This window comes from Rhodotorula graminis, assembly GCF_001329695.1.
Source record: "Rhodotorula graminis WP1 unplaced genomic scaffold RHOBAscaffold_10, whole genome shotgun sequence".
Classification (NCBI taxonomy): domain Eukaryota; kingdom Fungi; phylum Basidiomycota; class Microbotryomycetes; order Sporidiobolales; family Sporidiobolaceae; genus Rhodotorula; species Rhodotorula graminis.
In genome coordinates, this window is record NW_017264937.1 from 889724 (window position 1) to 912886 (window position 23163).

The 23163-nt window shown below is 68.3% G+C and overlaps 5 protein-coding genes across 5 annotated transcripts in view; 3 read left to right on the top strand and 2 right to left on the bottom strand.

Moving 5' to 3' along the window:
• The window catches only part of RHOBADRAFT_50074 (uncharacterized protein), a gene marked incomplete at both ends in the record, with an annotated part of 15619 nt that extends 3104 nt beyond the window's left edge, over positions 1–12515 (top strand). The window contains 31 exons of the mRNA XM_018415290.1: positions 79–264; positions 342–631; positions 705–873; positions 949–1122; positions 1208–1861; positions 1945–2019; positions 2099–2326; positions 2405–2719; positions 2787–2876; positions 2942–3088; positions 3539–3951; positions 4017–4048; positions 4139–4292; positions 4367–4455; positions 4520–4961; positions 5023–5162; positions 5236–5767; positions 6065–6431; positions 6598–6969; positions 7255–7330; positions 7399–7802; positions 7951–8374; positions 8782–8968; positions 9074–9286; positions 9400–9575; positions 9689–9929; positions 10348–10555; positions 10669–10852; positions 10966–11165; positions 11570–11888; positions 12256–12515. Of these exons, the coding sequence (XP_018269828.1) occupies positions 79–264; positions 342–631; positions 705–873; positions 949–1122; positions 1208–1861; positions 1945–2019; positions 2099–2326; positions 2405–2719; positions 2787–2876; positions 2942–3088; positions 3539–3951; positions 4017–4048; positions 4139–4292; positions 4367–4455; positions 4520–4961; positions 5023–5162; positions 5236–5767; positions 6065–6431; positions 6598–6969; positions 7255–7330; positions 7399–7802; positions 7951–8374; positions 8782–8968; positions 9074–9286; positions 9400–9575; positions 9689–9929; positions 10348–10555; positions 10669–10852; positions 10966–11165; positions 11570–11888; positions 12256–12515 (7761 nt within the window). The remainder of the gene's footprint in view (positions 1–78; positions 265–341; positions 632–704; positions 874–948; positions 1123–1207; positions 1862–1944; positions 2020–2098; positions 2327–2404; positions 2720–2786; positions 2877–2941; positions 3089–3538; positions 3952–4016; positions 4049–4138; positions 4293–4366; positions 4456–4519; positions 4962–5022; positions 5163–5235; positions 5768–6064; positions 6432–6597; positions 6970–7254; positions 7331–7398; positions 7803–7950; positions 8375–8781; positions 8969–9073; positions 9287–9399; positions 9576–9688; positions 9930–10347; positions 10556–10668; positions 10853–10965; positions 11166–11569; positions 11889–12255) is intronic.
• Positions 12516–12980: 465 nt separating this feature from the next.
• On the top strand, positions 12981–14576 carry RHOBADRAFT_54962 (uncharacterized protein; the record flags this gene model as incomplete). Its single annotated transcript, XM_018417584.1, has 3 exons — positions 12981–13064; positions 13145–14398; positions 14464–14576. The coding sequence occupies 3 exons, from the start codon at positions 12981–12983 to the stop codon at positions 14530–14532; spliced, it is 1407 nt and encodes a 468-aa protein (XP_018269829.1). The 3' UTR covers positions 14533–14576.
• Positions 14577–16658: 2082 nt separating this feature from the next.
• Positions 16659–16859, bottom strand: RHOBADRAFT_16920 (uncharacterized protein; the record flags this gene model as incomplete). Its single annotated transcript, XM_018412343.1, has 1 exon — positions 16659–16859. A coding segment is annotated over one exon (201 nt), but the record flags the coding sequence as incomplete, so codon positions are not given.
• An 822-nt stretch (positions 16860–17681) lies between these two features.
• Positions 17682–20492, top strand: RHOBADRAFT_54964 (uncharacterized protein; the record flags this gene model as incomplete). The annotated part of the gene is made up of 8 exons (XM_018417585.1): positions 17682–17777; positions 17866–18348; positions 18436–18633; positions 18736–18901; positions 19003–19149; positions 19234–19332; positions 19403–20283; positions 20394–20492. The coding sequence occupies 8 exons, from the start codon at positions 17682–17684 to the stop codon at positions 20460–20462; spliced, it is 2139 nt and encodes a 712-aa protein (XP_018269831.1). The 3' UTR covers positions 20463–20492.
• An 805-nt stretch (positions 20493–21297) lies between these two features.
• Positions 21298–22329, bottom strand: RHOBADRAFT_16565 (uncharacterized protein; the record flags this gene model as incomplete). The annotated part of the gene is made up of 6 exons (XM_018412323.1): positions 21298–21651; positions 21745–21866; positions 21947–21962; positions 22042–22092; positions 22162–22212; positions 22300–22329. Coding segments are annotated over 6 exons (624 nt in total), but the record flags the coding sequence as incomplete, so codon positions are not given.
• Positions 22330–23163: the final 834 nt, after the last annotated feature.

The window sequence follows — 23163 nt, forward strand, 5'->3', positions numbered from 1 at the left end:
CTTTTTCCCCCCTGGCCCCGCCCCCCCCCCCCCCCCCCCCCCCCCCTCTCTCTCTCTCTCGCCCGTCGCCTCGCGCAGCCCGGCACGTACATGGACCACAACGTCGACGAGGTGCCGATCAGCGACTTTATCAACAAGGAGCTCATCCTCTTCTCGATGGCCGACAACGTGCGCTCGATCCCCTCGGTCGTCGACGGCTTCAAGCCCGGCCAGCGCAAGGTCCTGTTCGCGTGCTTCAAGCGCAAGCTCAAGAACGAGATCAAGGTGCGTCCTCGTCTCGCTCGTCGTCTCGCTCGCCTTGAGCGGCCAGCACTGACCGCGTCGATCGTCTTGGCTTGCAGGTCGGCCAGCTGTCGGGCTACGTGTCGGAGCACTCGGCGTACCACCACGGCGACGTGTCGCTGCAGGGCACCATCATCGGCCTCGCGCAGGACTTTGTCGGGAGCAACAACCTCAACATGCTCGACCCGAACGGCCAGTTCGGCACGCGGCTCCAGGGCGGCAAGGACGCGGCGAGCGCGAGGTACATCTTTACCAACGTCGCCCAGGTCACGCGCACCATCTTCCACCCGGCCGACGACGCAATCCTCGACTACCTCCACGACGACGGCCAGAGCATCGAGCCGAGCTGGTGCGTCCCGCTCTCTCCCTTTCTCCTTCCTCGGACCTTCCTGACCCTCGCGCTTGCTCGCCGTCCCTCGCAGGTACATCCCTGTCCTCCCGATGGTCCTCGTCAATGGCTCGGACGGCATCGGTACCGGCTGGAGCTCGTACATCCCCAACTTCAACCCGGCCGACATCGTCGCCAACCTGCGCCGCAAGCTCGACGGCGACGAGATGGAGCCCATGCACCCGTGGTACCGCGGCTTCACCGTGCGTCCCGCCTCTCTCTCTCTTCCTCTCGCGCGACGTCGCAGCGTCTGACGAGGCCCGACCGCGACCGCGCAGGGCACGATCGAGAAGGGCGACAAGGAGGGCTACAAGTGCAGCGGCATCATCGAGCGCACCGACGACAACACGGTCGAGATCACCGAGCTCCCGATCCGCACGTGGACCCAGAGCTACAAGGAGATGCTCGAGGGCTGGGTCGCCGGCACCGACAAGCAGGCGGCGTGGGTCAAGGTGAGCCTCTCTCTCCCTTTCTCTCTCTCTCTCTCTCTCGCACGCTCGAGCACGACCTGACGACCGCCCTCGTCACGCTCTGCAGGACTACAAGGAGTACCACACCGAGCGCAACGTCCACTTCATCGTGACGCTCACGGCCGAGGGCAAGAAGGCGGTCGACGCCGACGGCCTCGAGAAGGTGTTCAAGATCGTGTCCAAGGTCAACACGTCCAACATGGTATGCTTCGACCCGCAGGGCAAGATCAAGAAGTACGCGTCGGCCGAGGACATCGTCAGCGACTTTTACGACGTGCGCCTCGACTACTACCACAAGCGCAAGAAGCACCTTGTTGGCGAGCTCGAGCTCGTCCACGAGCGCCTCAGCAACCAGGCGCGCTTCATCCAGCTCATCATCTCGCGCGAGCTCGTCGTGTCGAACCGCAAGCGCGCCGACGTCGTCGCCGAGCTGCGCAAGCGCAACTTCCGCCCGTTCCCCAAGGTCGCCAAGGCGCACGTCGCGGGCGACGTCGATGAGGCCGAGCAGCTCGGCGACGAGGAGGACGCCGACGCGCAGCCGGGCGCCGACTCGGACTACGAATACCTCATGAGCATGGCCATCTACAGCCTCACGGCCGAGAAGGTCGCCAAGCTGCTCGAGGAGCGCGACGCGCGCCAGGCCGAGCTCGAGGCGCTCCTGCAGCGCACCGTCCAGGACCTGTGGCGCGCCGACCTCGACGCCTTCATGGACAAGTGGGAGGTCCGTCGGCGCTGTCTCTCTCTCTCTCCTCGTCGCCCCGGGTCGGCAGTACCGGTCACTGACTCGCTCTGCCTCCCTCACAGGACCTCCTCGCCAACGACCTCGTCAACAAGGCGCGCTCGAAGTCGAAGTCGAAGAACCCGGGCAAGGGCAAGAAGGTGCGTCCGACTCGTCGGCCTGCCCTCTTTCCGTGCCTCGCGGTCCAGAGCGCATGCCTGACTTTCACCTCACCCACAGCGTGCGGCCGCCTCGGACGACGACGACGACGAGTTCGAGGTCAAGCCCAAGAAGAAGGCGCCCGTCGCCGCCAAGAAGGCCAAAGCGCCCGTCACGCTCCCCGACACGGACGACGAGGTCGAGGTCCCCGCCAAGAAGCCGCCCGCGAAGCGCGCCAAAGCCGCTGTCGCCCTGCCCGAGACCGACGACGAGGACGAGATGATGGCTGCCCCGGCTGCTGCGTCCAAGGTGCGTCCCGCTCCTCGCCCTCCCCGGCCGCCTCGTCGTGCAGGACACTGACCTCTCCCTCCCTCCCTCGACACGCAGGCCAAGGCCGTCCCCAAGCCTGCGGCGACCAAGGCCAAGAAGGCGCCCGCCAAGCGTGCGAGCGTCGACCTCGACCTGTCGGACGACGACGCGAGCTCGCCGCCGGCCAAGAAGGCGGCGACCGGCGCGGCTCGCAATCCCGCCGTCAAGGTGCGCCCCGGCTCGCTCTCGCGGAAGGGGTATCTGTCTCCTGACATCCTGAACCTGCAGAAGAAGGCGACGCCCGCGCTCGACGTCGACGAGGACGACGACGACATCTACTCGCTCCCCGTCAAGAAGCCCACCGCGCACTCACCCAAGGCCAAGAAGACGACGGTGCGTCCCTTCTCTCTCGCTCTGAGGCCCCGAGCGACGTGACTGACTGGTGCGCCTTGTCCCGCAGGCCAAGAAGCAGGTCGTCGCGCTTGACGACTCGGACGACGAGCCGATCCCGGCGCCCAAGAAGAAGGCTGCTCCGGCGAAGGCCAAGCCTGTGCGTCCCTGTCCTGTCTCTCTCTCGCCATGCGTCGCCAGACTGACAGTCGACGGCGTCTACAGGCTCCCAAGAAGGCCGTCGTCGAGTCGGACGACGAGGTGAGCGACGTGGCGCCGGCGCCCAAGGCCCGCGCCGCCCGCACCGCCCGCGCTCCGGCCAAGTCGTACAAGCTCGAGCTCCCGTCCGACGTCGAGGACGACTCGTTCATGGTCGACGACGACGAGGAGGAGGACTTTGAGCTCGACGAGAGCGACTGAGCCACCTCTTCCTCCCCCTCCCCTCACCCTCCCTCTCTGTCTCTCTCTCGCTTATCTCTCCCAGTCTCCGCCCTTTCGCCTTTCTCTCTCTGCGCCTGTTCCCTTAGCTCCCCTTGCCCTTTGTGCGCCTTCCTCCTCCTGTCTGTGCCCTCTGCGCCTCTCGCGACCTTCGCCGGCTGCAACCCGCACGTGCGTTTCCTCGAGCCGGCCCGTTTCGCGTGCGATCTGGTGCGAGAGGCTCGGCCCGAGCTTCGATAGCTCTCGCGAGAGCACGAGCAAGCGACAGAGAACTCAAAAGAAAGAGAGGTGCAGGAAAGGGCCGCCCGCGCGTCGCCAAGTCCGAGGAGGCGCGCCGCTTGCCTCGCCTCTCGCTCTCGGTCACGTCGCGCCATGGACACGCAGCGAGCTCACCAGCTCGTCAGCGACGATGCTCACGAGTCGCGCGGGCTCGCCTACCCGTCTACGCTCCTCCTCGCCGACCACGAGCGCGCCGCGACCTCGACACGCTCCGACTACGAGCTCGCGTCCTACCCGACCAACAAGGGCAAGGCGCGCATGTACGAGGACGACGACGACGATGTCGAGGGCCTCGATGGATACGCTCGAGCGTCTGGGGCATGGGCGAGGGAGGCGGGCGACGACGACGGCGGCACTCCGGGCGGGACGAGGCGGCACAGCTACGCGCACGCCGAGGCGGGGCGCAGGCGGGCGAGCAGGGTCCCGTACGCGCAGGTAGAGGAGACGCCCGACGAGCGGCGGCTGCGCATCCTGTGGTGGAGGAGCGCCGCCATCAACGTCCTCTTCATCCTGGCTTGGTCCGTCTCTCTTCCTCTCTCGGCCCGATTCGAGCAGCACTGACAGCTGCGACACTGTCCCACAGGTACTGTTTCTCGACCCTTATCTCGCTGTACAGTGCGCACCGATCCCCTCGACTCGCCGCACCCTCTCCCCCCACCTCGCGCCGAAGCGCGACGTTGACCCTCTTCTCCCTCGCCGCGACAGACAAGTGGATGTTCTCCGCCGACCACTACAACTTCCCCTACCCTCTCTTCGTCACCTCGGTTCACATGCTCGTCCAGTGGTGCCTGTCAGCCCTCACCCTCAGCATCTTTCGCAACCTGCGCCCTCAGACCAAGCCCCAGCCGCGAGACTACGCGTGCGTCCGCTCTCTCTCTCTCTCGCCAAGGGGCATAAAGGGGACTGGGATTGACACTCGGAGCCGGCCTGCAGGACCAAGGTGGCGCCGTGCGGCATGGCGACCGGCCTCGACATCGGCCTGTCGAACCTCAGCCTGCGCACCATCACGCTCTCGTTCTACAGTGCGTCTTTCGTCCCCGTCCCTCGTCGAGGGAACCTCGTCACCTGACCTTGGACCCCTCGCAGCCATGTGCAAGTCGTCGTCGCTCGCCTTCGTCCTCATCTTCGCCTTCCTGTTCCGCCTCGAGGTCCCGTCGTGGCGGCTTGTCGGCATTATCCTCATCATCACGTCGGGCGTCGTCCTCATGGTGTCGACCGAGACGCAGTTCGACGCCGTCGGCATGATGCAGGTCCTCACGGCGTCGGCGCTCGGCGGCCTGCGGTGGTCGCTCACCCAGCTCCTGCTCCACAAGGAGTCGATGGGCATGAACAACCCGATCGCGACCCTGTTCTGGCTCGCGCCCATCATGGGCGTCACGCTCGCGACGTGCAGCCTCGTGTTTGACGGGTGGGGCAACGTGTTCTCGCACGACGAGTTCTGGGGCTCGCTCGGCGCGACGATGCAGACCGTGTGCGCCATCGTGTTCCCGGGCGTGCTCGCCTTCATGATGAACATCACCGAGTTTGGGTACGTCCTCTCTGTCTCTCCCTCGCGCCCTGGAGCGTACTGACATGCTCGCGCCGCACAGACTCATCCAGCGCACGTCGGTCGTCACGCTCTCGGTCGCGGGCATCTTCAAGGAGGTCATCACTATCTTTCTCTCGACCGTCCTCTTCCACGACCAGCTCACGCCCATCAACATCTCGGGCCTGTGCGTCACCATCTTTGGTGCGCCCTCTCTCTCTCTCCCTCCCCCTCGTCGACCTCGCGAGACTGACTCGAGCTCTCGTCTGCCCACCAGGTATCGCCCTGTACAACTACCTCAAGTACCGCCAGTTTACGCACGCGACGCACGCTGCGGCGCTCGCTGCCCGCCAGCACGACGGCGCGCCCGACTCGGACGGGCGCGAGACGGGCGACGAGGCGTACCGCTCGGCGGGCGAGGCCGGCGACGAGGGCGCGCCCATGCTGCCTGTCTCGCACGCGCACGCGCACGCGCGGCATGGATCGCTCGGCGGCGGCGGTGGAGCCAAGGCGGCGCCGCACCACGAACTCGGCTCGGGCTCGGGCTCGGACAACGACGAGCGCTCGTCGCGCGAGGGACGGCGACGCGCCGCGAGCGGCGACTCGACGTCGTCCTTTGCGGACCTCGACGCGCAAGCCGCGAGCCTCCTCGACGAGTTTGACGCGTCGGCGGCCGAGGCGCACAGCCTGACGCGCCTGAGCGAGCGGGACAAGGCGCGGCAGCACGACGGGGACCGGATCGAGGGCCTCGAGGGCCTGGTCGCCGGTGACGAGCGGGTCGAGCGCGAGAGGAGGGAGCTCGAGGGGGCGTTTGAGCGCGAGGACGAGCGGAGCAGGAGGAGGGACTTGCTCGGGGACGATTGACGCATGGGCGAGGGTTCGTCTTTTAGAGCGTTCGAGCGCTGTATCGCTGTCGTCTTTCCTCTTCCTCTCGAGAGTCGACGTGCGGCACAGAGAGAGAGAGAGAGAGAGAGAACGGTCGTCGATACAGGGGCTCGTAGAGCTACAGGAGAGGAGGCTGGCGGTAGAAGTGGGCCATCATGCCCTGGACGTGTGGGAACGTGATGTTGAACACCGGGTGCGCCGGGACCTGCGAGGCCGACCAGCTGTCCTCATCAGTACAGGCTCGTCGTCGTCGAGAGCGTGAACCGAGAGATAGGAAGGAACAAGCCGACGCACGAGCTCGTTGGTCGGGTCACCGTACACGACCTTGTTGCTGGGCGGCACCTCCCACGCGAGAGCCCGGCTCCACACCTCGCGCATGCGCCGCTCAGCCTCCTCGTCGCCCTCTCCCTCACCGCGCACGATCTCGAGCCGGTCCTCCTCCTCCTCGCCTCCCTCTCCACCAACCTCGACGAGGGCCGCAGCAGCGAACGGCGACGTCCAGGCGTCGCAGAGGGCGCGCCTCGCCCTGGGCGATACGCGCGGCGCGTGCTGCGCCGAGGCGGCGCCCGACAGGTTGTAGCACGTGTGGTACGCGTCGGCGGGCTTGCCCGGCTTGTCGCGCAGGCCGCCCGAGGGCGCTTGGGCGACGAGCGTGATGTACTGCTGCAGGGCGGCTGTGCGCAGTGAGACAGTGGGAGGGTCAGTGCGCGCTCCTGAGGGAGGGAGAGAGAGGGGACGCACTGCGGTCGTACAGCTCGCGCTCCTCGACACCGTCGTCGTCGTCGCCCTCGCCCTCGCCCTCGGACAAGAGGCTCTCGACGATGGGCAACAGGCCGCCGCCCCACCACGAGTAGCACCCGTCGACGAGCTTGTTGGTCCTGCCGCGGAACCCGCCGCCCTCGATCGGCATGGCCTGCAGGCTCGCGCTCCACCGCAGGAGCGCGCGCACGTCAAGCTCTCGCTGCGGCCGCCGGGGCGACGAGGCCGAGAGTGGCGGGACGAACGCGGGCGAGAGAGGGTCCGACAGGGCGCGCAGCATAGCCCACGACGCGGCAGCGCAAAAGGCGTACCCGCCGTGCGCCTCACCGAGCGGCGCGGCGGCGTGCGCGTCGCCGTGCGCGAACGGGTGTGCCGACGACGCGAGGCCGCCCTCGTACGTCTGGCACGACGCGATAAAGTTGGCCGTGTTGTGCGCGAGGTCGGGCGTGAGGATGTTGAGGAGGGTGGCGACCGTTAGGGCGCAGTAGCAGCCGCTGCGGGCGGGCGGGCGGGCGGGCGAGAGGGGCGTGAGCGCGAGGGGCGGGGAGAGAGAGAGAGCGGGAGGGCGTGAGAGGGGACGCACCGGACGTCGACCTCGCCGCCGTCGTGCATGACGAACGAGCCGTCTGCCTGCTTGATCGACATGAGGAAGCGGTACATGCCGCGTCTGCGGGCGTCGACAGTGTCAGGGACGAGTTTGGGAAGGAGGAAAGGAGAGAGAGAGAGAGGTGCGCACCGGTCGATCGAGTTCCACCCTTGCTCTCCCGTGTAGGCGAGCGCACACACGGCCGCATAGGTCGGCGCCAAGTGGCTCAGCTGTCCGGGCCCGCCGCCGAACCCGCCGTCGGGGTTCTGGCACCGGTTGAGCGTGTCGACGACGCGGCGCTGAGCGTCCGGGTCGAGCTCGCCGTCGAGGAGGGCGAGCGAGTGGATGGACCAGTACAGGATCCAGGGTCGCGAGGCGTCGAGGCCGACGAAGTGCTTGGGCAAGGGCGAGGTGAGGAGCTTTGTGAGGTAGCGCGAGTGCGAGTCGCGGTGGATCGCGGGCGGGGCGGTCGCGGCGAGGTGGTCGGTGAGGAGGTGCGAGATGGACTGCTCGGCTTCGTGTTGGAGGCGAAGCGTGTCAGACGAGGGGACGCCATCCGAGGGAGTCGAGATCCACGGTGCGGTGAGGACTGTGGGAGGGTCGAGGAGAGCGAGGTGAGTGTGGCTCGTGGGACTGTGGGAGGTGGACGGTGGGGGCTCACCAGAGTCGTAGATCGAGGCCATGGCTGCAGCGCGTAGCTCGAGGGGAGTGAGAGCGAGAGAGGCGCGAAGATGAGAGCGACGAGGCGATGCACACACAAAGGGACGTCGACAAAGGCTTGAGCTCCACCCTCTCCTCGAGTGCAACACGTGCTACCCCGAGCAGCCTGCTACATCACCCACAAGCACCGGCAGCACCAGCCCCGAGACCCAGCGACAGCCCCGACCTCACCCCGACTGGCCCTCGTCCTCATCGCGGGCCACCAACCACCCACCTCCCCCTCGACCCACCACGTCCCCTGCGCCCTTGAGCACACTCGCACCGATATCCAGCACCATCTCCCACCTCGACCAGCCCCAGTGCGCCAACCGCATCGAGTCGCCGACCTCGCCCCTCTCGCTCGTCCCCACCTCCGCCTCGCCCACTCGCCCTCGACCGCGCCCCTACCACCTCCGGACCGCGCGACTCGGGCACCTCGACAAGGCGCACGTCAAGCTCTTCCGCAGTCGCAAGCACAAGTCGTCAGGTGCGTCGGCGCGAGTTCGGTTCCACGACCGGGCGAAGGAGCCGTCCTCCTTTGCTCAGTCTGGTGGAATCGGATCTCCCGAAGCGCTCTGACCCGAACTCTGCACACAGCAGGTTCAACGCTATCGAGGCGTCGTCGCCGCACCTGTGGGCGGCCCCAACCGCCTCGCCCGACCTCACCTGCCGACTCTTCCTCCTCCGCCCTCGTGTTCGCCATCGGCTCGTCGAGCAGCAGACACCCCGACACGTCCCGACACCGTCAAGGACGATCTCTGGCGGCGCAACATGGTGCGTCCTCGCCGCTCGACGACCCGCGAGCGAGAACGAGGCGCTCGTTTCCTCCGTCTCGTTCGCTTTGTCGAAGTGCTGCGCGGGCAGACGCTCACACCTTCGCACCCTCGTCTACAGCTGCACAGATCATGCTGCACTCGCCTCGACCGGTCGAGTTCGGCGCCGTCGCAGTCGTCTCGACCCGTGACCTTGGCTCGGACCTCGACCCGCCGACCTCGCCGACGCCCCGACGACCCTCGACGCGCACCTGTACGGCCTGTACCGCCAACGCGCTCGATGTTCGGCCTCATTCCCGTGGAACCAGGTGCGTCCTCGCCGTCTCACTCTCGTCGAGTGCGCCAAGGGGCTTCGTCCCCTGGACGCCCTCGTAGGGAGCGCGAGCGCTCATCCAACTTTCCATCGTGCGCAGATGCTCGTCAACGAGGTCAACGTCTCGGCGCTCAATGCTCGTCGCCGTGTCGGTCGCCGTCCTCTTCTCGACCCGTGCATCCACATTCGACCGCCGACTCGGCTCGTCGACCTCGCCCGTCGACCTGCGCCTCGTCGACCTGCACCTCGCCGAGTCGATCAAGGACGACGCGCTCGTCTCGTGGGGCTCGAGCAGCTGCATCGTGCGCGTCAGGTGCGTCCTCGTCCCGCAGCGCCTCTGCGAGAGTCGAGGGGAACGGCCCTCGGCCTCGCTGCCGGGCACTTGGCCCCGGATAGGACGCTCACCTCTTCTTTCGTCGTGCGCAGGGCCCTCTCGAGCTCACTAGGGCCTCGGCGCTCAAGCTCGCTGTTCTCGCGCTCGCCGCATCGTCGCTCGACCTCGTCCAACGACGCTCGCCAACGCTCGCCGACGCCCGACGACCCTCGACGTGCACCTGTACCGCCGACGCGCTCGATGTTCGGCCTCGTTCCCGTGGGAGCAGGTGCGTCGTCGCTCTCTTCGTCACGTCGAGCGCGCCGAGGGGCTTCATTCCCTGGGCGCCCTCGTCCTTCGAGCGCTTGGGCAGGCGCTCATCCACCTTTCCCTCGTGCGCAGATGCTCGTCAACGAGGTCAACGTCTCGGCGCTCAAGCTCGTCGCCGTGTCGGTCGCCGTCCTCTTCTCGAACCGTGCATCCTCGTCCGACCGCCGACTCGACCGCCGACCTCGCCCGTCGACTTGCGCCTCGTCGACCTGCGCCTCTCCGACCTGTGCCTCGCCGACCTTCACCTCGCCGAGTCGGTCACGGACGACCCGCTCGTCTCGCCGAGCTCGAGCAGCTGCATCGTGCGCGTCAGGTGCGTCCTTGTCCCGCAGCGCCTCGTCGAGCGAGTCGAGGGGAGCGTCCCTCGACCTCGCTCGTAGATACTGTTCTTGCGTTGGCAGGACGCTCACCTCTCCCTCCCTCGTGCGCAGGGCCCATGCGAGTTCGCTTAGACCTCGGCGCTCCACGTCTCCGTTCTCGCGCTCGTCGTGGCGTCGCTCGACCTCGACCACCGGCGCTCGCCGACCTCGCCGACGCCCGCCGACCCTCGACGTGCACCGGTTCGGCCTCTGCCGCCAACGCGCTCGACGGTCGGCCTCGTTCCCGTAGAACCAGGTGCGTCGTCGCTCTCTCCATCACGTCGAGCGCGCCGAGGGGCTTCGTCCCCTGGGCACCCTCGTTTCTGCGGTGGTTTGAGAGCAGTCGCGCATCCATCTCTTCCTCGCCCGCAGACGCTCGTCAACAATATTAATGTCCCGGCGCTCAAAGCTCGTCGCCGTGTCGGCCGCCGTCCTCTTCTCGACCCGTGCATCCTCGTTCGACCGCCGACTCGCCTCGTCGACCCCGCCCATCGACCTGCGCCTCGCCGACCTGTTCCTCGCCCAGTCGGTTCCGGACGATGCGCTCGTCGGGCTCGAGCAGCTGTGTCCTGCGCGTCAGGTGCGTCCTCGTCCCGCAGCGCCTCATCGAGCGAGTCGAGGGGAGCGTCCCTCGGCCCCGCTCGTGCTTGGCCGGGCTCTCGACAGGACGCTCACCTCTATTGTCGTGCACAGGGTCCTTTCGAGCTCACTCGGGCCTCGGCGCTCAAGCTCGCCATCCTCGCGCTCGCCATGGCGTCGCTCGACCTCGTCCACCGACCGCGCCGACGCTCGCCCACGCCCGACGGCCCTCGACGTGCACCTGTACGGCCTCTGCCGCCAATGCGCACGATGTTCGGCTTCGTCTTCGTGGGACCAGGTGCGTCCTCGCTCTCTCACTCTCGTCGAGCGCGCCGAGGGGCTTCGTCCCCTGGGCGCCCTCGTCCTTCGAGCGCTTGGGCAGGCGCTCATCCACCTTTTCCTCGTGCGCAGACCCTCATCGACGAGGCGCAGCCTATGGCGCTCAAGCTCGTCGCCGTGTCGGTCGCCGTCCTCTTCTCGACCTGTGCATCCTCGTTCGACCGCCGACTCGACCGCCGACCTCGCTCGTCGACCTGCGCCTCGCCGACCTGCGCCTCGTCGAGTCGGTCCCGGACGACCCGCTCATCTCATCGGGCTCGAACAGCTGCTACGTACGTGTCGGGTGCGTCCTCGTCCCGCAGCGCCTGGTCGAGCGAGTCGAGGGGAGCGTCCCTCGGCCCCGCTCGTGCTTGGCTGGGTCCCCGACAGGACGCTCACCTCTATCGTCGTGCGCAGGGTCTCTGAGAGCTCACTCGGGCCTCGACGCTCGAGGTCGCCGTTCTCGCGCTCGCCGCATCGTCGCTCGACCTCGTCCACCGACCTCGCCGACGCCCGCCGATCCTCGACGTGCACCTGTGCGGCCTGTACCGCCGACGCGCTCGGTGATCGGCCTCCTGTTCGTCGGACCAGGTGCGTCCTCGCGCTCTCAGACTCGTCGAGCGCGTCCTGGGCTTCGTCCCCTGGGCGCCCTCGTTCGTCGGGAGCAGGCGCTCATCCACCTTTGCATCGTGCGCAGATGCTCGACAACGAGGTCAACGTCTCGGCGCTCAAGCTCGTCGCCGTTGCAGCCGCCCCCTTCCTGTCGACCTTGACCTTGTCCGCCATTCTCCACCTCGAACGACCGCACTCGTGCTGCGCCACCAACGCTCAGATCGCCAGCAGCGCCGCAGACCGATTCTGCGGCTTCGCCCGGAAGCTGGCTCTTCCGAGCGGCGCACTGGGCCTTGGGCGCAGCGTCACGTCGAGGTCGTCGACCAGCTCGCCCTCCTGCGGCTGCGCGCGCCTCGCTCTTTGCTCGAGCGGCGCCTCGCCGACCTCGCTCTCGCTCTCAGCTGGTACGAGGCCCCGCAAGCTCGCTATGCGCGGGCTCGCGACCTCGTGCGGGCTCCCCAGCTCGAGGCACGTCGCTCGGACCCCCCTCGAGCGAGCGCCTTGCCCTGCTCCACCGACTGCTCAGCGCTTGTGCAGCTCGCGCGTATCCATCACTGAGCTGCGCGAGCAAGGCGCTTTTTGCTACTTGGCGCCTCTCTCGACGATGCGGCGAGCGACGGCTGGAGCGAGGCGGTCCGGTTCGAGCGCTCAGGCCTCAGCCGCCCTCGTCGCGCACGTCACCTCTGCATGGCTGCCAACAGCTCGAGAAGAGAGACACGCTCGCGTGGCAAAGGCTCTGAGCTACAACTCGAGCTGCTTGCCCGCCTCGAGGACCCTCCTCCTTGAGCGCCGTCCTCACCCTCGAGCTCTTTGGGCCGGCTGTGTCAAGCACAGCTTGCGTGATACCGCCTGTGAGACGAATGGGCCGTACTGAGAGTGCGACGCGTGCTGTGCGGCACGAGCGGGCCGTACGGAAGACGAGGTCGCTCGAGGACGAGGAGGGAGGTCGAGGGCTAGCGGCGGGCAGGAGGAAGGGAGGCACGAGCGTGAGGCCGCAAGCGCAGAGGCGTTGGGCCTCTGACCAAGCTTGAGACAGGCTCGGCAGTTTGCTGCCCCGGTTCGGAGCGGTCGAGCCGTGCGAGGAGAGGGAGCCAGGAGGCGCAGCAGAGCGGCGGGCTGTTGCTGGAGCAAGGACCGCCCAGAAGCTGGCAGCGGCGCACTCGAAAGCCGTGTGAGACGTCTGCAGGGCAGCCTGTCGCACTCGAGGCGGTCGTAGCGCTGTAGCCGGGCGCGACGAGTCGAGGTGGAGCGAGGACGATGAGGGCGAACAAAGTCACGACGGCGCAGCCCAGGGGCGTGCAAGTGGCGTAACAGGCCTTGAGGGATCGTACAGGCAGGTCCAGCCAGTGACCGTTTGCGCAGCGGAGCGAGAGCGAGCTGGCGAGAGCGAAGCAACCTCGTCGTCCTCGTCGTCCTCCCTCTCCTCCTCGCAGCTCACCACCCTCGCTCCCTGCTGAGCTGAGCCTACTTCACCGGTACCTGTGGACGTCGTCATCATGCTCATCTGGAAGAACCCAAGCTTCTACGACCTGTCGGGCCCTCGCCGTCTTCATCGCCCCGAGTTGGAGCAACAAGCTCTGGTGAGTCCCCTCTCCCTCTTGAGCGCACGGGGGAACTGTCTGCGGCACAACGTGAGCTGACTTGACCCCGTCGCCCGCAGCGTCGCGTCATGGTTCGGTTGCCGCCCAACCCGCTCTTGCCTTCGCCGCGCCTCCCGCAGGAGCTCATCAACATCATTCTCGAGCACCTCGAGGACATTGACGACAACGTGAGCGACGCCTCGCACGACCCGCACGACGTCCTCGAGGCCGAGTCCGAGCAGCGCGAGCTCGGCAAAGCCATCTTTTACGTCTGCAAGGCCTGGCGCGTCGCCGGCCGCCGCATTGCCTACTTCCGGGTCACCTTCCACTGGGAGGACGACGACGAGGTCATCGAGTGGCTCCTCAAGAACCCGTCGCTCGCCAAGGAGATCCGCAAGCTCTACTTCGGGCCGCCCGACCGCCTGATCGCAAGGCGCCTCCCCACGCACCGCCAGGCGGCGGTCAAGTTTGTTGAGCTCGTCGAGAAGTGCTCGACCCGCCTCGATACCCTCGCCTGCAGTGTCCCTGTCGAGGCGCCTGCTCTCTGGCGCCGGATCGCGATCTCCGCCGCGGCAGAAGGCCTGCGTGACCTGCTCATCATCACCGCCGTGAGCCGCGAGGACGGCCTCCTCTCGCTCATCAGCGTCCTGTCGAAGTTCCCCGGCCTCAAGAAGCTCGGTATTCAGCTCGAAGTGTGGCCCAAGTGGACCCCGAGCAGCGGCGGGATCAAGAGCGCGTCCGTCGTGACCCGCCTGCCCGTCAAGGACCTCACCCTGCGCCTCAACCAGTTCAGCGGTACCTCGCCAGTCCCTCTCATGGGTCAGATGTTGGCGCCATTCTTCATCCCGGGCGAGGTCCGCGACCTCAACCTCGAGCTGTCGGAGTTCGAGGCCGCCAACCTCACGTGGATCGGCGCCTTCGACAAGGTCGAGTGCGTCGTCCTCACGTCCGATTCGGCAGACGAGGCTCTCGGGCCGAGGCTCGCCCACTTTGTCGACGCGGCGTCGTCGCTCCCCGCCGTCAAGCAGGTGTTCATCGATCCCGATCCCGACGAGGACGTCGAGAACGGCACCGAGCTCGTCCCGTCGCCCGTCTCGCTCGACCGCCTCTTCAAGTCGATGCCGCCCCTCATCGTGTGGTACAGCGTCGGCGGTGGCGTGTTTTTCCCGGAGGAAAAGGACGACGACCTTCCGATCATCGCGTTCGAGGTTGCGCCAGAGCCGAGCGTCTTGCTCGACCTCAACCTCAAGCTCAAGCAGGACAAGGAGCCGTCGCCCGCGGCGCTGTACCGCCGCACCCAGGCAGACGGCGCAAAGACGTGGTCCGTTCTCGAGGTGCGCCGCCCGTTCTCTCTTTTCCTCGTCAAGCGTCGAGCTGACACGCTCGGGCGTTCCTGCAGATCACCAAGTCGGACCTCGACGGCGACGCGAGCGACTGCGAGATGGCCGACTCGACAGACGCCGATTGAGCCGGTCGATGCCGCCGCTCGTCCGCATCCGCGCCCACCCCCTGCACCCTCCCTATGCGCCCTGCCGAGACCTCATCTCCCTCCCCACCCTCAACCCGCTCCCCCTCGCTTTTTCCGTCGTCTTCCTCTCCATCGCCATCCGTCCAACCTCGCAATTTGCCTCGCCTCGCCTCGCCTCACCTCGGCCTCGACCTCGACCTCAACCTCGACCTCGACCTCGCCTCGCCGCCACTCTCTCGGCGCCCGATACCCCTCTCTCCTCTTGCGTAATGCCCCGCCTCGCAATGCAGCCGTATCATCGCTGGTCCTCTCAAGAGGGATTCGCCGTCGAGGAGCTTCCGCCGTCGAGAGCGGCTCGAGCGCGCGGTGAGAGAGAAGCGCTTCTCGAGCCGGACCCGCCACTCTCGCGCTCCCTCTCTTGGTCTCGCCCGCTCTCACTCTCTCGCTCGCACGCCGCTCTCTCTCTCGCTCGCGCGCAAAGGGATACGACACGGACTCGTTCCAGCCCCTCGCGATCCTCTACAACTCGATCAGCTCGCCCGTCCTCGCCTCCTCCCGCTCGTCCTCGTCCTCCTCGCCCTGCTCCGCCTCGCCCTCGCCCGGCGCTAGTCGCCACGGCTCGCTGTGCGGCACGCTCGGGAAGAGCGCGGCCGAGGGCCCGCTCGGGACCGAGGGGAACTGCGAGGGCTTGTAAAAGCCCGCCGGGACGGGCTGCTGCTGCGCCTGTTGCTGCTGCTGCGGGTGCTGCTGCTGCTGCGGGTGCGGCTGCTGCTGCGGGTGCGGCTGCTGCTGCGGGTGGTCGTACTGCCGCTGTTGAGCGTGCTGAGGCGGCGGCGACTGCATCTCGGCTGCGTGCGCAGCAGGCTGAGCCTGCGGCACGGCGTACGCCGGGAGGGGCTGGCCCGTGAGAGCGGCCGGCGGCGCGTACTGGTACCGCCGCGAGTCGTGCTCCGGAGGGGCGTAGGCGTGAGCATGGGCGTGGGCGTGGGAGGCGAGCGGCTGGGGCGCGACGGGGTGGTGCGCGAGGTAGGACGAGGTGCGGGTCGACGAGGTCGGGCGGTAGCCTGCGAGCGAGGGGCGAGGGGGGGAGGAAGGGCGCGGTCAGGGATGCTCGACTGAGGAAGGGACGAGGGACGAGGGACCAGAGAGAGGTAGGGCGCGGGAAAGGGCGTCTGAGGAGGGAGGGAAGAGGAAGGAGGAAAAGGGGGGCACGCACTGGCCCTCTCGGTCAAACCAGCCCCATAAAGCCTCGCCGCCTCGCTCAATTTCCACTCCATCTCCCTCAAGATGTCGCCCCTCCTCCTCGCGTCCTCCTCTGCGCGCGCAAGCCGCACCTGGGCCGCCCTCGCCTCGTCGTACGTGCCGCGCTCGCGCGGGCCCGGCGGCGGCGGTGGGTGCCCGTACCCGTGCGGCGAGGGGGCGTACAGCGCGACGAACGAGTCGAGCGTGGCCGACTCGGCGGGCGTCAGGTCGTACGACGGGAGCGCCATGGCGGCGGGCTTGGTGGTGGTGGTGGCGGCGTGCGCGTGCGACGCGGGGAAGGGCTCGTGCGCCGACGACGAGGGGAACATCTGCGCGTAGGTGAGCGGCGCACTGCCGCCACCGGCGCCGCCAAAGGTGCTCGCCGTCTCGGAGCGCGAAAAGGCGGGCGCCGTCGCCGGCGGCTGCAGGTCGCGCAGGCTCGCGGCGATGGCGGCCGCGAGGTCCGGGTCGTCGTCCTCGCCGCCGGTGGTCGCCGCCGCCGCCGCCGCCGTGACCGAGCCAGAGCCCGCCGCCTTGCCGCCGCCGGCAGCGGCGCCGTGCACCTGCGAGGCGTACGACGGGTTGTAGCCCGACTTGGCGACGGGCGCAGGCGGCGCGTCGTCGCGCCGGAGCGAGTCGGGCTCGACGTCCTTGAGGCTCGCCTCGATCGCGCGCCGCAGGTCGTCGTCCTCGCGGTCCCGGGCGGCCGAGGCGCGCGACGACGACGCCGACGCGCCGCCCGACGTCTTGCTGCGCTCGACGCCCGCCGGTCGAGCGGCCGCCGCGCCGCCGAACGACTGGCTGCGTGCGAGAGCGCCGGCAGGCGACGCCGACGACGCCGACGACGCCGTGACGACCGAGGCGCCCTTGCCCTCGCGGACCTTTTTGAGGCACCCGTCGCACACGCGCACGGGCTCGAGGATGCCGTAGTGCGGGAGCGGTGCCGAGCCCGACGAGCACTGGGCGTCAAAGACGTGGCCGCAATTGCGACAGTGGTGCTTGCGGTTAAAGGTGGAAAAGTCGGTGCGGCACCGGGTGCAGTACGGGGCGTCGGCCCAGTCGGGCGCCGAGAGCGAGTCGACCATGGCGGCGGTCGCGGTCGGGTCGCGCGGCGGGAACTGGACGCCCTCGCGCACGAGGCGGTCGTACACGCGCACGAGCTCCGAGTCGGCGAGCTGCGAGGCCGACGACGACGACGACGAGGGGCCGGCCTTGGCCTTGAAGGCCGTGGCCCAGTCCTGGAGGCGGGCGAGGACGCGCTCCTTGACGTCGCGGTGGACGCCGCCGCCGGCCCTGACGCCGCGTGCGAGGAGTTCGAGCTCGGCAGCGGCGCCGTTGTCGGCGGCGCCGCGGCTGAAGGCGACGAGGAACGGGGTGCCGCCGTTCTTTACGCACAGGTCGGCGAGTTCGAGGGCGAGAAGCTGGACGTTGGGGTTCTGGTGGCGCAGGCGGTGGACGAGCGAGGCGGTGGCGTGCTGCGGGGGCACTTGGGCCGAGCGGAGGAGGTCGGCGAGGTGGAGGGCGTCGGGGAGGTCGACCTGCGAGTTGGCGGGGAGGAGGTCCGACGTGGCCTTGTCTGTGCGGGGGTCGAGCGGGTCAGTAGGGAGTGCAGGGTGTTGGCGATGAAGATGCAGGAGACTGGCGGGCGCAGGTAGCGAGGGAGGGTTGGCTCGGCTTGGGTGACGCGGGGTGGGGCGGGGAGGGAGGAGGAGGAGGAGGAGGAGGACAAGGGGGAGCGAGGCGCACCGATGAGCTGGTCCCACTCTTGCTGCTGGGCACTGGCACCCCACAGGAAGGCCATGGTCTCCTTGAGCCTGGTCGATGGAGAGCGAGTGAGTGGCACGAGGACGAGAGCGATGTCAACTCATCTCGTCCCTCCTCTCCCTCAGCCTACCTACCCGCACAAGATGCCCCCGCGCAGGCGCAACACGCACGACACCGCCCAGGGTGGCTCGTCTGCTCCCGTCACCGGCCCGCGCTCGGCCCTCACCTCGTTCCTCCGCGTGCGCACTCGCTCCCTCCCTCTCCCTTGCCCGCACACGCACGCACGCACGCGAGCCTGACCCTGCCCCCCCCCGGCACCCCACACAGGAGCAAGGCATCACGGGCAACAACGCCCGCCTCAACTACTCGAACCGCCGTCCCGCACCCACCCCTTCCACCGACGCCACCACCACCACCACCACCACCGCCTCGACCACCGCCGCCAACAGCGACGACGACGACGACACCGACGACGCCTCGATCTCGACCTCGGTCCGCCTCACTGCCGCCGCTCCAGACGGTGCCGCCTCGTCCTCGTCGTCCGTCACCGCCTCGGTCCCACCCTCGACCGACGCCAACGCCGAGGCCGGGCCCTCGACCGCCTCGTCGTCGACCAAGAAGCGCAAGGGCAAGGACACAGCCTCGGCCACCGCCAAGAAGCACAAGAAGAAGAAGCCCGACGTCGATGGCGACGACTTTAACCTCGCCGGCGTCCCCCACTCGGCGCCCAAGAAGGGCCGGTACGAGAACCGCCTGCCGGGCAGCATCGCCGTCTGCGCAGAGTGCGGCAAAAAGTTCACCGTCTCCAAGGTGCGCCCCCACCCCCCCGTCCACTCTCTCCTTCCTGCGTGCGCCGACGAGAGGGGTCCTGACGAGCGAACGCGCGCCCGCCCGCAGTACACGGCGAGCAACCCTCACGGCGCGGGCGTCCTGTGTGCCCCGTGCACGACCGAGTCGATCGAGGACCGCGCGTCGTTCCCGTCGGCGTCGAAAGCGGCCGCCGCCGCAAAGAAGCCGCCCAAGAAGAAGGCGCAGCGCGCAGAGCTCGAGACGCTGTACACGCCCGTCCCGACCCTCCAGCAGACGTGCCTCGCCGTGCGTCCCCCAGCCTCTCCTCTCCCTTCCTCTCTCTCTCCTCGCTTCGACCTGCGCGCGCGCTCGAACGTCGACTGACTCGCTCTCGCCCTCCCACCTCAGGTCGTCGGCCAGTACGCGACCGACATCGAGGCGCTCGGCGACATCGGCCTCAAGAACCTCGACCGCGTCGCAAAGGTCCTGTGCAAGAACCGCGCCCTGACGGGCGACAACCTCAAGCTGTTCCTCGAGGTCGGCCACCGCGAGCTGCGCCTGTACGACTGCACCCGTGCGTCCCGAGCTGTCCTTCCATGAATCGCCTCGTCGTCCTCGTCCTCGTCACGGCGAGGAACGCGAGCTGATCCGTGATGGTCGCCCACTCGCGCACAGTCGTCAAGGACCAGGACCTCGCCCAGATCTCGGTCTTCTGCCCGCACCTCGAGCGCCTCGCCCTCAACTTGTGCGGCCGCCTCGACGACGACGTCATCGACGCGTGGCGCAACGGCTTCAAGGAGCTGCGCCACCTCTCGCTGTACGGTGCGTCGTCGCGCTCGCAGTGCCTTTCGGATCCCGTCCCCGTTCCGGCGACTGACCCGATGACGTCCCTCTCGGACCGCGCAGCCCCGTACCTCGTCACGGCCAACAAGTGGGTCGAGTTCCTGTCGCAGTGCGGCACGGACCGCCCCGAGCTCGAGACGTTCGAGCTGCGCATGTCGTCGCGTGCGTCCCCTCTCTCTCCCTCTCTCTCTCCTGCGATGCCTGACTGACGACGCCCCTCGCCCGTCCGCAGGCTTCGACGACGCGTCGCTCGCGGCCCTCATCGCGCACAGCCCGTCGCTCGTCACGCTCCAGCTCGCCGAGCTCGGGCGCCTCACGAGCGCGTCGCTCGCGGCGCTGCACCCGCTCTCGGCGGCGGCGCCGGGGGGCCACCTCGCGTCGCTCGACCTCGCGCGCCTCGGGACGCCCCAGGGCCACGTCCTCGAGGACGACGACGTCGTCGCGCTCCTGTCGCACGTCGGCACAGGGCTCGTCAGCCTCACGCTCGACGGCAACGAGCTCTTGACCGAAAAGGTGCTCGTCGACGGCGTCAAGCCGTACTGCGGCCAGCTCAAGAAGCTCAGCCTCGCCGACTGCGTCGAGGTGCACACCGAGGGCGTCGAGGTCCTGTTTGGCGCGACGCCGGCGCCGCCGACGGGCGAGGACAAGGGCGGCGAGGCCGGTGAGGGTGCGGGCGCCGGTGCCGCAGACGGCGAGGCGGCGACCGATGGCGAGCGCGAGCGCGAGGTCGAGGGCGCCGAGAGCGCCACGGGCGTCGACAGCGATAAGACGCCGGGCGCCGCTCTCGTCGAGGCGACGCCATGGTCCTCGCCCGGCCTGCACACCCTCAACCTGCACCGCCTCGGCTCGCTCTCGCCCCTCGCCCTGCGCGCCCTCCTCGCCCACTCGGGCCGCACCCTGCGCAACCTGTCGCTCCACTCGTGCGACGAGCTCGACGCCCCGATCCTCTCGGACGACCTTGCGCGCCTCGCGCCCGACCTCGAGGTCGTCGACCTCAGCTTTGTGCGCGCGACCGACAACTTTGTCGTCCAGGCGCTCCTCGGACGATGCAAGAAGCTCCGGATCGTGTTCCTCCACGGCAACAACCGCGTTACGGCTGACGTGCCGCGCAAGGTGCGCCTCGGCCCCCCGTTTCGCTCGACTTTCGTTCGGACGTCGTCGCTTTCGTCGAGAGAGAGCTCCCGTCGTACTGACGCACAGCTGTTGCGGCGACACACACACAGGCCGGCGTCCAGCTCCGAGGACTCGAGAACGCGCTGCACAGCGAGATCCCGCCCGACATGCCGTGGTAGGCCCACCTCGCCCTCTTTCCTCTCACCCTCTCTCCCTTTCTCCCTCTCGACCATCGTCTCCCTCCCCTCCCTCAGCCTAGCGCGCCCTCCCCTCCCCGCACGTTCCCCGTCCTCGCTTTGCCTCGCGTCCCTCCCTCTCTGCCCGTCCCTCTCTCTCTTTCTCTCTCTCTTTCTCTCTCTCTCTCTTTCTCCCTGTGTCTCTCTCTCTCTCTCTTCTCTTTCCTCGTCACCTTTGCGTGCGCTCGCGCCCGTTCGGCCGCCCCTCGACGGGGCACGGGCGCGCTTTGTAGCTTCCCCTTTCCTCGCCCTCCTTCTCTTCTCCCACCTTCGCCAAGTGCAACTCGCGGCTTCCCTTCTCTCGTCGGCCTCTTCTCCGCGAGAGCTCGCGAGGCTGACAGACTGCGAGAGACAGACAGAGACGCCGAGGTCGATGCGCCTCGAGATCTCGAGCGAGCCGCTCGCGAGAGACGCCGCGAGAAAGGAGGTCAAAGCGGGCCTGCGATTTCCGACGACAGGGGGCAGACTACGAGGGAGAGGAGAGGGGGAGCTACAGACGATCAAGCGACGGGTCCGAAACAGTGACGGGAGTGAAAGAGAGTGTGGATAGAGAGAAGAGGGAAAGAGAGCGAGGGAAGAGGTCGAAGAGGGAGGGAAGGATCAAGCGAGACGAGGCGAGGCGAGGCGAGAGACAGGGCGAGACAGGCAGGGAGCAGACGAGGGTACAAGCGCGAGGGGAGGGGTACAAGGGTGGGAGAGGAAGGACAGACGACGACTGGCTAAGGTGGGAGGACGGGAGGAAGGAGAGAGATGGGGAAGGAAGACAGGGACGCGTCGCTCAAGACGCCGACGCCGACGACGACGGCTCGTCGAGGCTGGCGCCCTGGAACGCCTGCGCGAGCTTGAAGACGGGCCGCTGCGCCGGGAAGAGCCCGACGCTCGAGGCGTTGAGCGCCGAGCGCGCCTTGCGCACCGGGTCGTCGCAAACTGCGAGCTCGATCCCATCCTGGCAGTCAGGCGTGACCCTCGGAGAGAGGCGACATCTGACATCAGGAGAGGGCGTGGACGCACCTGGGAAGGGCTCGGGCTCACCGGCGCGAGGCCCGCTCGTGACGAAGAGCTTGGGGCGCCGGCTCTCGGCCTGGTCGAGGACGGACGAGTTGCGGAAGTGGTTGATGAGCGATGCCTTGCCCTGCGTCAGGCGGTGAGAACGCCCCACCCGGTCGGTCTGGCAACTCGCGAGGGGGCTGAGACAGATAGGGAGAGAACGTGCCCGCCGACGCACCTGGATGTTGGCGTAGCTGAGGACGCACAGCTTGTCGGACGCGCACAGGTTCCAGCGCGTGCCGAGACGGGCCTTGGCGAACGCGAGCAGGGCCGACGTCGACGTGAAGTTGCAGAAGCCGTCTGTGGGCGCACGAGGGGAAGAAGACGAGGAAGGTCAGTCGAGGGCCGAAAGAGAGGGCGAGGGAGGCACGACGACGCACAGCCGACGTTGCAGTCCTGCGTGCGACGAACGCGGTGAGCTTCGACTCCTCGAGAACATCGAGAAGGGCGAACCGAGAGAGAGTCATCAACGCACATTCGAGTAGTCGGTGCGCAAGTAGAAGAAGTCGAACGAGCGACCGACGACCTGCGAGACAGGGAAGCTCGGTCAGTCGAGGTCTGCGGAAGACGAGCACAGTGAGAGAGGGCGACGCACCTCCTCGATGAACGACATGACCTCGTAGTCCTTGAGCTTGTTCGGGATGTTCTGCGTGCGCGGAGGCCGCCGCGGACACTCGAGGCGTCAGGACGGCTCGGGGTCGAGCGCAACGAGAGGGCGGACGCGAGGGCGCACCTTGATCATGACCGTCGTGCGCACGTCGAGGCCTGCATCCACTTCAACGCACACGACCAGTCAGCGCGTTGCCGAGGGGGACGCCCGGCAGAGCTGACACGCAGGCGGACAGTCCGACGCACCTCGCTCGATGCGCTCAAAGTTGAGGACGTTGCTCGCCGGGATGCGGTCGTCGCGCACGATGCCGTACTCCTGCCCGACGTGCGACCGGTGCTTGACGGGCCAGGCGGGGCGCGTCGCGGCGACGCGAGGGCCGACGGCGATGGCGGTCGAGGGCGCCGAGGTGGACGAGGGAAGAGGGTGGACCGACGAGGTGAAGGAAGAGTGCTGCTGGTGGTACAGAGGCGGCGGCGGCGGCGAGGATGGGCCGAGGTGGAGGAAGCCGGCGGGCTCGACGGGCGGGCGCGACGTCGTCCAGCGCGACAGCGACGAGCCCGGCGCTGACGAGGGCGTGAACGGCTCGGCGAAGGCGGCCGAGCTGAAGCTGAAGCTCGACGAGGGCGCCGGCGGCGACAGGTAGGCGAGGTCGAAGCTCGTGGTCGACCTGGGCGTCGCGACCGGCGTCGGCGGGAAGAACGGGTCGAGCGGCGCAGCAACGTTCTTCGAGGTCGTCGCAGTCGCGGTCGTCGTCCACGAGGGCGGGTCGGTGCTCTGCGAGGGAAGAGGCGAGTCAGGCCGGGCGCGACGAAAGTTTCTTCGAGAGGAGGGCGAGGACGCACGGCGACGTCGGGCTCGAAGCTGCACTCGAACCTCGCTCCACCCTGCTCGCGCCCGTCGAGGACGTCGTGCGCGCGCTCTGCTGCCCGATCGTCCCAGTACTCGACGACGTGGAAGCGCTCCTCGACGACCTTGAGCGCACGGACC